This window comes from Triplophysa dalaica, chromosome 25, assembly GCF_015846415.1.
Source record: "Triplophysa dalaica isolate WHDGS20190420 chromosome 25, ASM1584641v1, whole genome shotgun sequence".
Classification (NCBI taxonomy): domain Eukaryota; kingdom Metazoa; phylum Chordata; class Actinopteri; order Cypriniformes; family Nemacheilidae; genus Triplophysa; species Triplophysa dalaica.
This window is the reverse complement of record NC_079566.1, coordinates 9,999,846-10,017,254: the sequence shown is the minus strand read 5'-3', so window position 1 is coordinate 10,017,254 and position 17,409 is coordinate 9,999,846. Positions and strand designations below refer to the sequence as shown.

The window sequence follows — 17,409 nt, the reverse complement described above, 5'->3', positions numbered from 1 at the left end:
TATAATAATAATAATAATAGCACCAAAACTTGAAAAGCATAACAAATGCTGTAGTATACATTAGTATTAACAATAGTACACTTTTTAACTTTTTCATAGTAAGCATACTACAGAATTTACTACAGTTTAGCAATTGACTATTTAATACTGTGATATACATCAAAACAAAACAGTATAGATAAAAAAAGTTTAGCAATTACAATACGACAGTATACTTAACTTTACTACTGTAAACACTAAACGGTACTGCCACAAAAAATACAATGCATCCCTGCACACTAAAGCACTGTGTAACACTGTAGCTATTGTTAATTCAATTTTTTATTATTCAAAATACTGTAATTTGCAATGTTTCTGTTTCCTAAAGCAATCGATTTATCTGAAATCACAACTGCAGATCTAAAATAGGAGCTAAATCCTCCTTAACATGAATAATTGTAAATTCTTAGAAATATTATTCTCCTCTGATCTGTCCTCTGATGTAAGGACTCTGGCATAGCCTCTTTTCTAAAGTATGTCGTATGACCTGCAGGAGGTTTTACGGCACAGATGTCAGATCAGGCAACAGAGTGTTGAGTGATTGCGGTGCTTCATTTGAACAGTGGATGGGGTAAGAAAGCACCATTATTTTCTAAAGACTCCGGTCAAGAAGACCAGAGGCTCTTGTCTGAACCACACCTACTCAGGGAGAGTATGAAGCCTAGCTGCAAATGCTTTGGGAATACAAGCGTGCAGTTTTGTCATGCTAATGCATACTTGAATTGAAATAGAGAGTGCTGACAAAGAGAGAGAGAGGAAACAGAAAGAACAAAAGATAATATTGAGCTGTAAGTCATGAATGCAAATGTTTAGTTTTTTTTACAAGTGTGCTGATATTTAAGATAACATCACTGGCTTTACCATTTGCATCACTCGGCTTGTTAGTGTTCATTGCCTGGCCTACGTTGCTAGGCGACAACGTTTGAATCTGTTTTCATCAGTGGAGCAAAATGATGATGTTGTACTGACTATCAGCACTGATGTAATAAATTATACCGACTCATCAACACTTCGAGCCCACTGCATTTTTCTTAATTGGGAGAACTGCAATTGATTTGCAGCATTTCCTGGGAAGGTGTCAATGGAAAGCAGCGATGCTACGTGTGACTCAGTCCAACATGTATTATAGTGTGAACCCAAAGAGACCTTTTGCACCCTAAAAATAGTAACTGTTCATGAGGAAAACAAACGGTTTGTGTACACAGTTCCCTCTGGCTCTCTACCAGGGATGAATTACAATTGAATGTCTCCCTCACCTTCAGACATAATCACTGAAACATCTATTGTGCTGCAGGCTTTTTTGTTTTTATTACAAATATGCTTTAGCGTAACAATGCGAGAGAAGATTTGAAGAGAAAACGTATTGTGATTGTGGTTAATACATAAATGTAGACAAAAACGACACTCTTTCGTAATTCGTTTTTAAATTAAATACAATTAAGACACTTTTATTCAAAAGCATGGAAATGGTGCTTGCTTAGACTACCCTTGAGTATTTTTGTTATTTATTTTGTTATTTGTCTTTATATTATTATGTTATTTTTCATGCTTCTGCTCAGTTCATGTGCGTCTATCATTAAAAAAAACTTTATTGTTAAACCTGTTTTAATTGGTTAAATGAAAAGAAAATCACGCTTATGAACAGCAAGAAGGACAATTCTGACGTAACCATATACTTCTTGTAAAGCATGAATTCTCAGGTTTTCAGAGGCATAAGGATAATAGACCCTTGGCCTTCTCTTTCTCTTCATTCAATCATCAGATGTTTAGGTTAGATATATAAGAGCTAAAGCTCTAAAGCGCACATGTTCCAAATATAAAAGACAAATTGCTTGAATATGCTGCAGCGTGGCTCTGAATATCCTACATGTACATTTGAACATTGACGCAAACTGGAATGAAGTTCAGGGTCAATCGATGACGCTGATAGGGTTGATGGTTGTCTAAATTTAAATACACCTCTTCTGCACTTCAGAACCTGAAACATGAAGAGAATTTTCTATTTAAAACAAACAAAGATGACACGGTGCAGGTTTGAATTCTTAGCACCTGCCTGGTCTTTAAGCTCGGCGTATCGCTTTTTATGTCATTAGACTCGATAAATACGTCAGATGAATGAGCTCTTGTAGTTACTTTTGGAGTTGGGTTGATCAAGGCCAAAGTCATTTTTTTAATTCATCGTTGAAACAGTTGCTTTTCATTTGGTTAAAAGCATATGTCACATTCATACTGTAAAGGTTCCTCTGTGAAGTGTGCTGTTTCTGAATGACTCACAATGACATTCAATTAGTTTTTTTCAAGTATAACACCATTCAAAAGTGGATCCCCTATACATTCCTTATGAATATTTTTGAAGTAGTTCACATCTATTTTCTAATGAAAGAAGTTGTATGTTTTCACAATTATATTTTAAGTGTTTTCAACAAACAATATTTTAATATCTAAGCAAATGTCTTAAGATCAAATTATTTTTAAGACCACAAATATACATTTTAGTCAATTGATCCTTAACTTATAAATGGTAGTATAAAAATATCCTCTTTCAATGCGTTTGAAAGATATTTAAAAGATATACAAATATTAGGGCTGTCAAAAGATGAATCGCATTCAGAATAAAAGTTTGTTTACACATAATATATATCTGTGTGCTGTTCATAACAATTTTGTATTTATTAACACATACACATCCATGCATTTATTTAAGTATATACTATAAGTACTGTATATATTACATTAAATTATATGTATATATATATATTTACATATAATTTCAATCGTTGGTAAATATAAATAAATACATGTAAATATATCCTAAATATGTATACATGTGTATGTGTTTGTATTTATAAAAACATAATTAATATGCACAGTACATAGACTTATATTATGTAAAAACAAACTTTTATTCTGGATGTGATTAATAGCGATTAATCTTTTGACAGCCCTAAAAAATACATTTGTTTTATGTCTGTATGCATGTAGATGAAAAGTTATTTTTAATAAGACACTGCAACAAAACTCCCACAGGGAATTCATCATTGTTTTACAAATCAAGCACATAAAAGACATTTTTAATGACACGATAAAACATTACCATTTATATTCCAAACCTTAATAAATCAAAGAGACAATATGACCAGCGCTGAACAGACTGGTGAACAAAATTAAGGGTTTTTGAGGCACACAATAACAACTGAAAAAGAAAAACCAGCATGAATAATCTACAAAGACTTCATTGTGTGTTCAGTCTGTGGCAGCACTCCGAGAAGATTCTTCCTCATTTAGTAAAGCTGTCATTCTGCAACAGCACTCCTGTATGTATCTAACACTGTGCCATATGTGACATTGCCTGATGGGCTGCCTGTCGTGTGTCATTCATCTCAGGAGCGTCAATGCGGCCACTGCAAGGTGTTGATGTCACACATGTCCGATGTTAACCGCACCCGCCTCCCTGCATCTCCGTTCTGGGTTTGTTGGAGTAATGAAGGGTCACTATTGTGAACACTGAGATACTGCAAATGCAAGATTACTGAATCGTTTTTTAAATGATGTTTTCCAACATTTAAAATAAACTTTCCAAATACAATATACAACACAGAATAATTTATAACTTCTCTATATACTGTGTTCTTTGGATGTTTGATCTCAGTGTGCTAGGGGTCTGTCCTTATTGTTCCTTCTGGTGGGTAAACAAGCCAATGCTAATGCCCCAGTGAAGGGCCGCCAACGATTCCATCAACTCTTGGCATCCTCTCTAAATGCTGGACATAAGCATAATGCTGCCATTTGTTTATGTCACAACAATATCATGCCCTCACAGTTGGCACCGCCATGCATGTGCCAAAACTTCTGTTAGACTCATACAGAGAGGATTCCATTTTAAATAAAGATTCAAATAACTTAAAGAAATTTGTTACATGGACACACTGGAAAAAAGTGTATACTATTATTTTTGTCTTGTTATCAAGATGCATTTATTTGAAAAGCAAAATGGCTTATGAGCTTGAAGGGATATAGTTTAACTTCAACATGAAAAAGTATTACACGCCCTCTTGTCATTTTAAACCTGTTTAACTTTCTTTCTTCTGCAAAACACAAAAGACAATACTTATTAAACAATTAATGGTGGTCCCTATTGACTTGCATTGGTTTTGTGTCCATACAATACAATGGAAGTCAATAGGAACCAAGGGTTTTTGGCTACCAACAAATATCTTATTTTCTGTTTTGCAGAAGAAAGAAAATTGCACAGGTTTGAAATGACAACAGGGTAAGCAAATGATGACATCATTTTTCATTTTCAAGGTGAACTATTCCTTGTTTTCTAAAAAAAATATATATTGTTAGTTTCCTTAATTCACCTAAAATTATACTTCATTATTCTTTTTTAATTTTACCCTCATGTCTTTCCAAAACTGTTTGACTTTCTTACATCTGCAACAAAAACTATTTCTTACAATATTTTCTTTTGTGTTCCAGAAGAGTCATTTACAAGTTTTAATGTTATGAGGGTAAATAAATAATGACAGAAATTTTATTTTTGGGTGAACTCTTCATTTAAGTGCATGCTTTCATTATTGCTAACGGTGGACGTTATATTGAACTGAACTGATATTCTCATAATATAATTTCAATAAGAATAATTTCCAATGAACTTTGTCCGCTCACAAGGAAATTTGCTGATTAAAAAATCAATATAGTCAAGACGTGTTCTTCTAAATATGCTCTCCAGGCAATCAATGAGTCCCAGGTTTGTTGCTTGCCATGCAAAGTAATTTGATTTGTAGACAAGCGCTAACATCTGTGCAGATCAATCACGTCCACTGGGATTTCACTTGGAGATAATAAGTGATGCTAACAGGGAAGAGACTGGTAAAGCTAGAAAACCTTGTAATACGAAACAGAAGGGATCTTTTTTGTCGAAAGTGGCAGAGATTTCAAGAGTTTGTAAAATGATTCTCAGCAGCTCTGTGGGCGTCTTGATCGTGATCCGCATACTTCTCGTTGTTTTGGGCTCTCTCCCATATTTGTGTCCCACAAGATCACATTAAGGGTTGTATTGTTTGCCCTTGCGGTCTTTCACCCCTTTTTGGCCAACAAAGCTTCTCGTTTTTATCACAAGGGCACATGCAGTGCAACATGCCCACTCTCTGCATTCCTGCACCGATCTGTTGGAGAGCAGTGGGCGGTTCAGAGATAGCCAGCCCTCTGGCCAACAGATGAGCTTCTGTCAGTGCACAAATACAACCTTCTAGCTCCATTTATAGGTTGGCTATAAATTGAAACGGAGAGACTTTGCAAACTTCATTCAGTATGAACAAAAGCAAACATTTTGTATACCGTGTTTTAATGTGAACTGCTGACAATCCTTACAGTATGATTAAATGCATAGACTGAATCTATTCATATTCAATCTATGCATTCATACAGTAAACTATTGTGACCCTACTTGTGAAAACCCTAGTCATTTTTTGTAATTTACTGTTTTCTACATCATCCTAAATAATGTAAAGTACATTCTGCAAAAATACTGTCTTGATATCTTTGATATTGACTAAGTAAGTCACATTGAAATCATAATGAAATACTGAAGTCAAACTTTGATGCTTGTTTCTCAAAATCAGATTAGGTCTGTTTTTACAAACAGGCTCAAAAATAACTACAGCATAAGTGATGTGATAATCATGTGACATACTAACCACTAATAACCCTAGTTAAGGTTTTTAAAAAAAATTCTTCTAAATCTCTTCAAATCCCTGAGATTAAGCAATTCAATCTTAATATAATACATGTATATATTTCTAAATGATGTGTTGCTTTGGAACTCATTTATTATGCGTTTTTAGGATTTTTATCAGGCTTTAACAACTAAATAAAAAAACTTTTAACTTCACTTTTTCCATTAGGCAGATGCTTTTATCTCAATAAACATTACAGTACATTCAGTGTGCATTCAAGGTATTTTATCAAAGCATTCACTTTCCTCCATGCTCTAACAACTGAGGTACATAAAAACTCACGGATACATTTAAAATAGATGCATTTTTCTCCCTTTTAAACAGGAGCAAAGTTTTCCCTTTGGAAACAACTGATATCGTATTACTGCGGGTCAAGATCTGAATCTTGAATGGTCAGATGTGAATTGAGATATCATTATAATCTCTGTGGCATCATTTCTGTCTCTCTGCTTTGAGGTTCAGCATACGCCTCATTATTTTCACATTATGCATGACTACACGGTATTATTACTGGTTCTGATTTTGCATGATATTCCTAATCATCATGAGGAAAACAAGGAGAAAACACGTCCGCACAGACGGGTGCTGATGGTCGAAGCCTTCGTTTTTAAAATCAGACATTTGACCACGTCAATAAAGACAATAAAACAACACTAAAATAAAAAGATTTTAAAAAACATACAGAACACCGTGAGCCTTTGTTCAATGTTCAAACTCACAGTGCAAACAACCACCAATTGTTCGAAAATAGGAGAGAAAAAACAGCATGCTAGGCCAACAGCATTTTAGCGGCACTTTATCCTCAACACAGACAGATTTGTCCATGTATTCAAAATGCTTTTCTGAAAAGCATGCCGGCCACACTGCTGAGTATCACACGCAACGGTTGGATAATGAATTACTAGGTGACTGAACATGAATTCATTAATCTCTACATATTTCAAGTTTTAAACGGAGTACAAACTGGAGTGTTTATCTGGGATAAAACATTCAAAGAGTTTTTTTAAAGAAATCAGACCAAGAATTGGTTTCGCTGCATAACTGCTTTGAAATCAAAATTTATCAATGAACAAAAAGGAAGGCGTGTTCCCTCAACTCCAGCATGACATTCTAAGGGTGTGTCTCTGTTGTTTAAAGTTCTTGATCACTTTCTTTATGAATGAAACGTTACCAATTATGTGCCCACCTTAACGATTACAAAGCCTGTGGGCTGTGACATATCATATGTTATATCTCAATGTAAACTATTTGTATAATGAACATGAGTCATCCCGACAATGGCTCGATTGTGCTGAAACCGTTCTGCATTGCGCTCTGCTTCTTTCTGATAGACAGGCCTTGTTGTGCCCGGCCCAAGTTGAGGCAGATGTGGACTAGAACAATAGCAGGCCCTTTTATCAGAGAGCAGGGTAGTGACACCCTCCACGGGCACCCGGGGCCCTGAAGAATGCCTGGCACCAGACCAGAACCACTGACGCTATTACAGACCCACCTCATCTCCCGTGATGCCATGCAACGGAGGGGACGACACCTTCAAAGACCAGCCCTTCCTCCTTAGAAGTGCCGAAGACTATCGAGAAGCTTTGCAGAGCGTCCACAGAGCGGACTTTGGATTGAGTGGAGAAGGACATTCGCGGGCCGTCCAGACTGTAGACCCGAAACAGATCAACACCTAGAATGGCCACCGCAAGCACTTCTGGACAAAGCACCTTTGGGCTGGGCAGGAAGAAGAAGGCCCCTGGCATCCTGGACCAGATTGGCAATTTCTTTGGGGGGGACAAAAAGAGAAAGGGAAAGGTAAGTCATCAACAGGCAGATTTGAATATTTCTGTGTATTCCTTATCGTAGTCATATGGTCTTCCTCTAAACTTATAGCCATTAGATCAAATAAAAATAGTGTTTGTAACCTTTGTTGAGTGGTAAACTAGTCAACCAACCAACAAGATAACTGTTTCATGGATGCACACAGACACACACAAAATATGGACCTAGAGATGTTAAGTTTGGGCTTGTGAGAAAATGTTTCAAACTTTGACAAAAGTTTTTCATTGAATTTTTTAATCTCTATAAACCATATATCAGACAACAGCTTGCATATGCATGGTATTCTGTTTTGGTTAATATGCATGTTGTTTGCATTAGTTGTATAATTTATATTACCTTTTTTACTTTCTTTTGCTCAAGTAGTTATTTAAAACTGAGCACAATTTATACAATATTATGTAAACTCCACACTACATGCACAACTTGGATGACAGACGTTGTATATTTCATGCATTTTTATACAATTAACATTCCATATTGCACAATGTAATGTCATATTACCATAAAGCATTTAATTAAGTCTTCTTCCCAGTAATGTTTCTTAAAAAAATGAATGTTCTGAGATAGGCCAGTTTTTACCGGTTTGTTTATTAAAACATAAATCATTCAATAATGTGGAAAACATGCCATAAGTCGTAATACATAAATACATAAAACAATTCTCTGAGCAAAGCAAAGAGCTTCAGACAGTTGAATGTTGTCCACATGTAAAATTAGAGTTTTGCACCGGTTCAGTGCAATTCTATTATTGCCTCTGTGACACGTTTTCTACGATCAAGCACGAGCGCAATATCGCGTAATATCTTAATGTACATATATTGTATATATGTTTAAATAACGTTTATTTTTAATAGAGTGTTAAATAAGTTTGAGCAGCAGTATACTCGTAATGTTTATGTATGACATACTCACCTTAATCGGACTAAACATACCGATTGACAAACTTGATTAGACCATTTCACATTAAAAATAGTTATTCCAATAGTAGTCGTTATTGTGTTTTCGCCTGTACGTAATACAAGAAATCGGTTTGAATGATTTAGCCATCGTCATGTCGCATGCAGAGGGAGACAGCTGTGTTCTGCAGGCTGCATGCAGCTCATAAACATGGTTAAATCACGACTATGGTCACGAATTTTGTTATTTGTTCTCATTTATTCAAAGGGCTCATTTCGTGGTCACCTCTCCTCCTCTCCACAGAGACCCCATCACTCCTCAACCCGTCGCCGTGGAGATGTTAACCCCGTGGTGCATTTCTTCAGGAGCTTTGTAAGTATCCACGTGTGCTGACATGGATTTTTACAGGCCGAATACGTCAAGGGAGATGTGAAAGCAACAAAAGAAAAAATCAATCCGTCGCAAGACACATGAATGATGTTTCATACCCGTGTCTTTGTGTTTACCGTTCATTTACTGATCCATTTCTGAATCGTGTGTTTACCGCTTCGGAAAAATTTGTTTTTCACCCCATTACATCTGATTGGTTCATTCACTGGGGAGGCCGCTATCTAATTGGTCACTAAAGCTCGCCCCGGCAGTCACTTGACATATTCTGTTTACGCCGCCATCTTGGCAGGAGCGAATATGAAATGAATGGCGCTAGCATGAGTTTTAAGGCAACAGAGTTCACTGCGCACTTTAATTTCAAAGACATAGATCTGAGCAAAACTTTATAGATTAAACATAGCAGATCCCTATGATGCCCCGTGGTGCTTTTAACGTGTGTCTATAAGAAACGGAAACATTTCCTGACCTGCAGTATCCTAATATCTACATCTACCTCATCTACTTGTAATCGACCTAACGCTACACCGGGGACTCTTTAAAAGTCTTAAGGCTAATATACACTACAAGACTTTTGCTCAGATTTTGCCCAGATTTTTAGTCTGGATTTGTTGCAGAAAGTCTGTGCCAGTCTGCAGATTTGATCAGCTAGTGTGTCTTTATCTGAAATTTTCAGTGCATTATGTCTAGTTTAAAAAAATCTGTTCAGATTTAAAAATGTATTCCAGCCGTAAGTGGTAAAAATTGACTTGTAATCCAATGGTGTTCTGTCGATTTATGCTACCCGTAGAATTTTGCTACCCTCGTGTTGTGATTGGGTTTGGAGAGGGGTAATTTAGGAGTAAGGATTGGAAGGGGTTAGTTCTGATTTGTATGGAGATAGCAAAATTTGACAGGGTAGCATAAATCGATAGAACTGACCCTCCATTGAAGCTATGGGTGGTGGTCAGACACGATGTGTGTGTGTATGTTAGGAGCCCACTGCGACTGCACAGCTAGACTAGACGAGTACTGCTCTCATGTGTCTTGTTTAGGATTTGGCAGCATAACGACGGAGAGGAAGAGATAGCGGTGACGTGTTGGTTAGCACGTTTTAATGCAGTTAATCATTTAATCGGGGATTCGGGATGCTTAGGAAAATAATATTTGCCCCTTGCTTTCCCCCGACTGTTCTGGCATCATAGCGCACAGAAGATGTCAACCATGTTAAAATATTACGATTGTGTAAAGTCCGTACAGCCTGGTCTTAAATATTTGTTTGACCAATGTCAATACCACTGCCACAGCCGCTCTAGCGCTCTAGCGCTCTCCTGGATGCCTGCCAAAATGGCGGCGTTCAAATTGCATGACGGCAACCTCCTGAGGTCTATGGGAGCCGATTGTGAGGAGAAACGTAGATACGGTTGAGAAATCTGAGAAAAGATTGTATTCTATAGGAAAATAAAATAATGACATTTTGTGACAACTACCACTAATTTACCGTAAACCTAAGCTTATCACAGCTTTAGTTTATATTAGTCAGTATTCTCTTCTGGAAATGCCACATTGTGTCTGGCGATTTGAAATCTTAAGTTTGCAGGCCAAAGTTGTCGTCATGTTCAGCATGCTGTCCATGTTCTCTTTGCTACAATAGTCCAGACTTGTTTGTCTGTCAGACATACAACATTACACGGTCTTACATCACAAGTGTTAGATTCTCTGCTCTGTGTAGAAGCCTACAGGATGAGTCATATTAAAGTCATAAAATCAAGTTTCATCTGACAGTGTCATAATCGTCAGCTTTAGCACTTGTTTGGTGGATATATGAAGGAAAACAAAATTCCATGTGTTGCTAACATGGCATGACCTCAACACTTCTTAAGTTTTTCAACTGAACTTCTGTCATTAATTGACTTGACTTTTCTTAGAAATGCAAAGTCAGTTCGGTAGGAACTGACTGTAATTCTTTTCTCGTTATTCACATCCCAAATTAAAAATGGTTTTCTGTGAAACGGTAATTGCACAGTCTATCCTCCGTTCTGCTGGCTTGCTCATTAAAAAGATACAGTCTCTGCCTTCATTACTCATTTGAGCTGTGCGGATCCCTAACCGCATCCAAAGGAAGATCCCTGTAAACAGATTTCATCTTCAAAATGAAAAGTTGTTTATTCAAGGACCGCTTTAGATGCACTTTGATTTGAAAACTGTCTGGGTGTGTTTGCTTTTTGAATACTTTAAATGTTACTTGTAATTAAACGTCTTGATTTGTTCCCTTGAAGGTGTCCTCTCCTCGTCCCAAGTCGAGGGTAAGTCTTATATCTTATTTTCACTTGCTTGTAAAGCTATAGTTTTGTAACATTCTGCTTACATTCTTGTATATTCAGTTATTTTCGGACTATTTATCATCCAAAGAATCTTTCAGCACTAACTGCAAAAAACTCGAGAGAGCATTCTGGGTAAAATGTGCTGTGCACAAGGAAGAAATGGGAATAAAGCAAAACTTTTTAACACTGTTAGGGCACTATCATTACCTCTATTAACCACGAGGTTACCACCACCACCACCTTAAAGGAATATACAGTATTTTCACAGCTATTAGAACCCATGATTTTCATGTCCTCACACATACAGCAATACATTGTCATTTCATCTATGGGGAAAATTAATCATTCTACATTCTTCTTTTTTCATGTGCAGTGGAGAGAACTATTGGGCCTGGTATGTTTGATGCGATTCACGTTTATGTTTACAGACTTAAACAGAGTTGATTGGCTGAATCCAGAGCCTTCCTGTCTCATTCTATGTCTCTAATAGATCTGTCATGTTCGTTCTCTTCTTTGTGAATTAACCAATGCATCGCTCAGTAATCGCAGCTGCTGAACCTTTTACTGCGCTTCATGCATCTTTTTTAACATGTTGAAAAGATCTTTGAGGCACACCTGTATGTTGAGCGTGTTCAATTGTCAGATGAACCGTGTTTTTGATTTGTTAAAGTGCATGAAATTTAAACATATTTTACGACAATTTCTATCATATTGAAATCACTTGAGAAGTCTGTTCTCATTTTATGCGTTTCATGCAATTATAAAATGGCAGTTGCCTAGCTTTAAGCTGTGCTATACAGCATAAAAGAGTGATCTCATGTGCTGAAATGATTATAGATTATTGATAAAAGCGTTGAATTTCTTCCCTTCCACCCTTCTTTATCCATCTGTTTTTCTTCCCCTCCTTCATTGCCTGCTTTCTTCTTCCTCTGTTTTTTTGCCTTGACTTTTGAGAAGTTTCTTTTATGATGAAATCTTTCTTGAACCAGAGCGACATTCTGCTTCTTGATGACTTTGACACAGCACGACTTTTTCTGAATCGCAGCCGGTAATGCAGCTTTCTCTCTAGGGGTCTTCAAACAGTGTGCACAACCCCCCTCCCCACACATGCTCCAAATTACCCCACCCTTTTGTCATTGAGGTGGAAAACAGAAGTCATGATTTATTGACTCACTACTGCCCCCTGTGTTGTAATTGCATGTTGTTTAACTCCACAGGCTCCAAAACATTCCAATTTATGCCAATAGCAAGTGTGCAGCATTAGATGCCCTTGGTCATGAATGAATTAAGTCTTTTTATTGGCTGTAAAAAATATGTAATTAAATTTTACGCGTTTTATTGACAGAATTACTAGGGATTATTAGGGATTTAACGTTACACAGAACTACATTCTGATGCTGCACTCTTGCCGTCTCTCGTTGAGCTATTCCTCTACTCCCTGATATGTTCCAAACACATAACACCGGTTACATTTTATAGGATATTATCATGCAGAGTATTCAGCCAAAGTGCATGTTTTTAGAACTGGGCCGGTACACTTTATATGTTCATAAACTATGTTTTCTAGGCTTCCCCGTCACAGCGTGGCTCGGAGAGCATTAGATCCCCTCAGAGACGCAGAAGAGAACAGAATACACTCTCCAGAATCTTCAACCTGGTGAGCCTTAAAGCAGCAGCTGTGCTTCTGAGAGCAGAAAAACAAAAATGTAGAAATGGGTGGAAAGGTTTCTTCACAACAAAAATATGAACTATTGTATTGAGTTATCAGAGTAAGAGCTAAACCTTGCTTGCAGTTAGTTGTGTACGAGCCGTCCTCAGTCACAGGACATTAAAGAGAAATATATTCAGTGTCCCATATAAGCTAAATGTATTATTGTCGTTTTGGTCTACCTTTAGAGGAACTGATTAATGATTGATGTTATATAATTGCTTTTAATAAATAGAAAATAAATCAGAATTTCCAGTTCAGCATTTCATAATGGCTTTTAATGTTTAATGGCTTAATGGTTAACCAATTTATTCTTATCAACAAATCACCAAAACTTGCCATTTAATGGCGTTAATTGCCAACATTAGCCTTGATCGTAGTTTTTTAGGAAATGGTTGTATGTTCCGAAATCTGTTAGGACACATTAATAGACATTCAAGGTTTTTTTTTTATTCTTGGGGGTTATTCAACACAGTTGATTGATGTTCTCTTATGCAAATGCCTACAAAGAAAGTCTTTTTAAAATTAAGCTGCAATTAAAGCTATTAAACATGTTTGTTAAAAGCCTACAGCACAAATACTTTTTAGAAGCCACATCTTGTTCTCTTTCTAGTAAAAGTCTATTATGCTGTCCTTGATATGGCTATTCACTGCCACTGTGTGTGACCCTGAGTGACTCAAACCAGTATGATCTGTCTCTGCCCACAGTAATGGCACCTATTATGTCATCTGAGCAGTCTTTCCGTAGTCTTCGAGGGTCTTTTATTCACTTATGGGAATCCAAAATCAATATTTATTGTGGTTAATAAGCACGGCCAGTCTCATCTGTATCAATTTTGCCTTGAAAGTTGAGTTTTACCATATGCCCTAACCTTGCTTTTGTTCAGTCAGGCTAATGTTTGTTGGTAGTAACATTAATATAACATAATAGCATTTAGAAATGTTGCCAGGTGCAGGAAATATTCAGAATCCATTGGTTTGATTCTCAGCAAGAATTTCTATGGATTATTGAATATCACAGAACAGCTATGTTTGATTTATACTCCTAATATTTATTTAAATGTTCATATTTGCATGTGTATACTGTATGATTTTTATAAATGCATAGATAGTCATTTGTAATATTTCATAGGAAAGAAAATTCATAAATGAGACCTGTTATACAGTAGTTTGTCCTACACAGCAATGAGATTTGATGGAGGGCAAAGTCTCAAGATTTTTCACCCGAGAATCAGACCTCAGTAACCTCAAAATACTCTTGTCATTTCAAACCTGTATGACGTTCTTTCTTCTGCAGTACACAAAAGAAGATATTATGAAAAATGTTGGTAACAGAAAACCGTTGGTCCCTCTTGACTTGCATTGTTTTTGTGTCCATACAATAGATGCCAATGTGGACCAACAGTTTTTAGTTACCAACATTTTTCAAAATATCTTCTTTTGTGTTTTGCAGAAGAAAGAAAATCACACAGGTTTAAAATGACAACAATGTGAGTAAATGATGACTTGAGGATATTAATTTTGAGTTTTGCTATCCATAATCATTTAATAACTCATAAATGTGTCACCAGTGTTCTCATTTGTGATTATTTTTATTTCTAGTAAAGAAGTTTAGGAGAATTTTATCTGAGGCAATGTTGATACCCAAGATACAACTAAGAACTCAATAAAGTCAACAGAGTATGACTTGATGTCCATATTTAGGCTAAAACATCTACCTCATCTGCATTCTTGCCTAATATTTTTCTCCATTTTGTCCCTTTGCGCATGACAATCTTGAGGGTTCAAGCTGACATCCCACTTCTTTTGTGCTGTAAAACTAAATCATTGAGTGCACAGATCACTCTTTGTGAAATGTAGCATAGCTTGTGCTGACCATGTTCCTATAGAAGTAAAGCATTTATTATTAAATGCCAGACGTTGAGACATTGAACATTCGGTTCCTCGATCATTCTCAACCAACATCATCTGAAAACTGCTGACGGCAGTCCGCTCCATGCAAGCTCTTGCATTTATTCTTTGTAATACGTTTAAGAACTAACATTGATGCAATGTTGACATCGACCTTTGCGTTCATTAGTAAGCTATGCAACACCAACCTTGAGAAGATTTCATGCAACTCCATTGGTATGATGATGACACTTCTGGTTTTCTCTCCAACCTCAGGGAGAAAGCAGATCTCGCTCTCCACCCAAACGCTGGAGCACCATCTTCTGAGCCCTTCTCCAACCAGAAAAACACCAAGATGGAAGAGAGTGAAAGAGATGAGGAGCGAAAACCAGAAAGGGATGATCTCTGCCCTACAGATTCACAATTTGCCGCAAGTTTAACAGACTAACATTGGCCATCTTCGCTTCCTAGATAGAGATACAATCCAAGTATCTGTTGTTACAGGCCTGCAGGGTTTCATAAGTATGTGTTGACTGTATGTGTTTAAAAGTGCAAACATTTGTCTGGTCAGGTGATACAATAGCTGAAAGTCTGGTTGATATTACAAAAATCTTTACAATGTAGTTGAAATGCTCAAAGATGAACCATGAGCCATGACCAACATTAGTCTCATTTGACAGAACTAGAAAAGCACCATTTTTCCTTGACAGTTTAAACAGTAAAACACCATTAACGCCATATTGTCTGAAGCTTTAAACATGAAAATAAGAAGAAGAAATTTAGGTCAACCCTTCTCAGATACTGTGTCTCTTACACGACAGGTTGCTTGTGTGCACATTTGATGCATTGGGCCTTATGCTACAGCGAAGAAGTCTTCGTTTTTTTTTAGATCAATGTTCAGCCTTAGTGATTTGCAGCGTATAGTGTATGTGTATTGTGGTCCTTGTGTTGTTAGATATGAGTTATTTCTTTGTATCAAGAATTTTGTATATATGATTCTTTATTGTGTTTTGAGCGACATAAAAACTATGACCTGTTAACATTCAGTATATCTACATAATACTACGTTGATTAATTTGAAGTTATTTAGCTTTTAAGTAGAAAGACTAAGAAAATCATTTGGTTGAAAGGGAATAGATTCTAAGCATAAGCAGCTTAGATTGAATTGCCCTCAGGTGTTGCACTGTGTAAAAAAAAGCTTGTCAATGTTGTCTGTGTCACTAGATGTGCAAGTTCAATGTTATTTTAGAAAGAACTCACATAATTAGGGGAAGGATTCATTTTTAAATAATCGACATGCAGAAATCTAAAAGGTAACAAATGGTACAAAACCGATGAAAGGGGAAGGGAAATGGAAAGTGCAAGAGGGAAGTTGTGAGAAATGAGAACTAAAATGGAAATTTGAAAGAGCGAGGTGGAGTTTGTTCAGCTGATTTTTAAGGTATGTTATTATGTGATGTGTCTTAATATTGTTCATTGTTTCATGTCTCATAGACTCTTCCTGTATGTATTGTTGATGAAATAGTGCTGAATAAACATTAGGTCAAATATTCTCCCTGTCAGCGCTGGATTTGTCTCAAACATGGTGCTACACTTTATATTGGGATATTCTAAGGTGGCCAGGTGTTATGATGTCATATCTTTAACTCCCTTGATTTATAAAGTAACGGTAAATAAAATCTCAGAAATGTATGCAGTTTGTGTTCAATTGTGCGTCTCTTTGTCCTCTCAGTCCTCTCGGGTTTTCTAATGTGTCTCTTTGTGTACACATTTGGGTAGTTATTCCACAAAACTAAAAAAAGGCTTTTACTAAACAGGCCCAATTTTGCTAACATAATTTATATATATAATGCTAAATTTCAATTGCATTCCTATCCATATGATTTGGATACTTTTGCTTTATGATGCAATTGATAGCTTACATTTCTAAAGTCTTTTATTCTTAAATTACCCTTTTTACTTTCAATTGCTTAAAAAAGTAAAAGTATACATATTTCTTTCTGTTCAGCCAATTTGTAAACTAATAACAAAATACATATTCTTCAAGGACACTACTTTTTATGTTTAATCAACTTCTTTTATATTTAGTGTTGAACTGCATTAAATGTATGCATGACTGAATAAATGAATGGAATTAAAGGAATAAATGGAGAAGAGAAGAAAAGCAGTGATTTAAAATATTCTCTCTGAAATGAATGTGTGCCAAACAATTGCCTTCAGTGACCTTTGCATGGTGTGCCAGATCTCTTCAATTGTGAATTAGACTTACAGCTATTTGGTTCTTCATGTCCTCAAAAAATAGCCTCTTAAAAGGTCACTGAAAAGGCTGTTTAAAGGCTTAAAGAATATTTTTCCATGTGTGAGATATCTTGTTTCGGTTCAGTTTATTAGCATTAAGAATAAACCTGAAATGGACTCAAAGACATTATTTCTGACTAGCCCTAATTTGGACAAATTAAGTACACTGTGACATCTAAATAAAAAAATTATTACAAGAGTGCAGTCTGTGTTAAACTATATTTGAGTCACATTTAAACACTTACCAATTAACATAAATAATCAAAATAGACTATTTAACAAAACAAACGAGCACCCCCGTGGTGTGATCACGTGACCAGTTTCT

General features: G+C 36.2%; 1 protein-coding gene across 4 annotated transcripts; it reads left to right on the top strand.

Moving 5' to 3' along the window:
• Positions 1-7,283: 7,283 nt before the first annotated feature.
• mbpa (myelin basic protein a) lies at positions 7,284-16,478 on the top strand. Of its 4 annotated transcripts, none has more exons than XM_056741717.1 (6): positions 7,284-7,574; positions 8,802-8,870; positions 11,144-11,170; positions 11,562-11,582; positions 12,756-12,845; positions 15,063-16,478. In XM_056741717.1, the coding sequence occupies exons 1-6, from the start codon at positions 7,455-7,457 to the stop codon at positions 15,111-15,113; spliced, it is 378 nt and encodes a 125-aa protein (XP_056597695.1). In that variant the 5' UTR covers positions 7,284-7,454; the 3' UTR covers positions 15,114-16,478. The 4 variants fall into 4 exon arrangements, with proteins under 4 accessions (XP_056597695.1, XP_056597696.1, XP_056597694.1 ...); XM_056741715.1 differs by having other exon boundaries at positions 7,289-7,574; positions 8,766-8,870; XM_056741718.1 differs by lacking the exon at positions 11,562-11,582.
• The last annotated feature ends 931 nt before the right edge of the window (positions 16,479-17,409 follow it).

What these genes read in the sequence shown, in the direction of transcription:
- mbpa (XM_056741715.1), top strand. Translation starts at nt 7,455, where the DNA reads ATGGCCACCGCAAGCACTTCTGGACAAAGCACCTTTGGGCTGGGCAGG. An exon ending in ACAAAAAGAGAAAGGGAAAG is followed by an intron (nt 7,575 to 8,765) that starts GTAAGTCATCAA and finishes ATTTATTCAAAG; the next exon opens with GGCTCATTTCGTGGTCACCT. An exon ending in TGCATTTCTTCAGGAGCTTT is followed by an intron (nt 8,871 to 11,143) that starts GTAAGTATCCAC and finishes GTTCCCTTGAAG; the next exon opens with GTGTCCTCTCCTCGTCCCAA.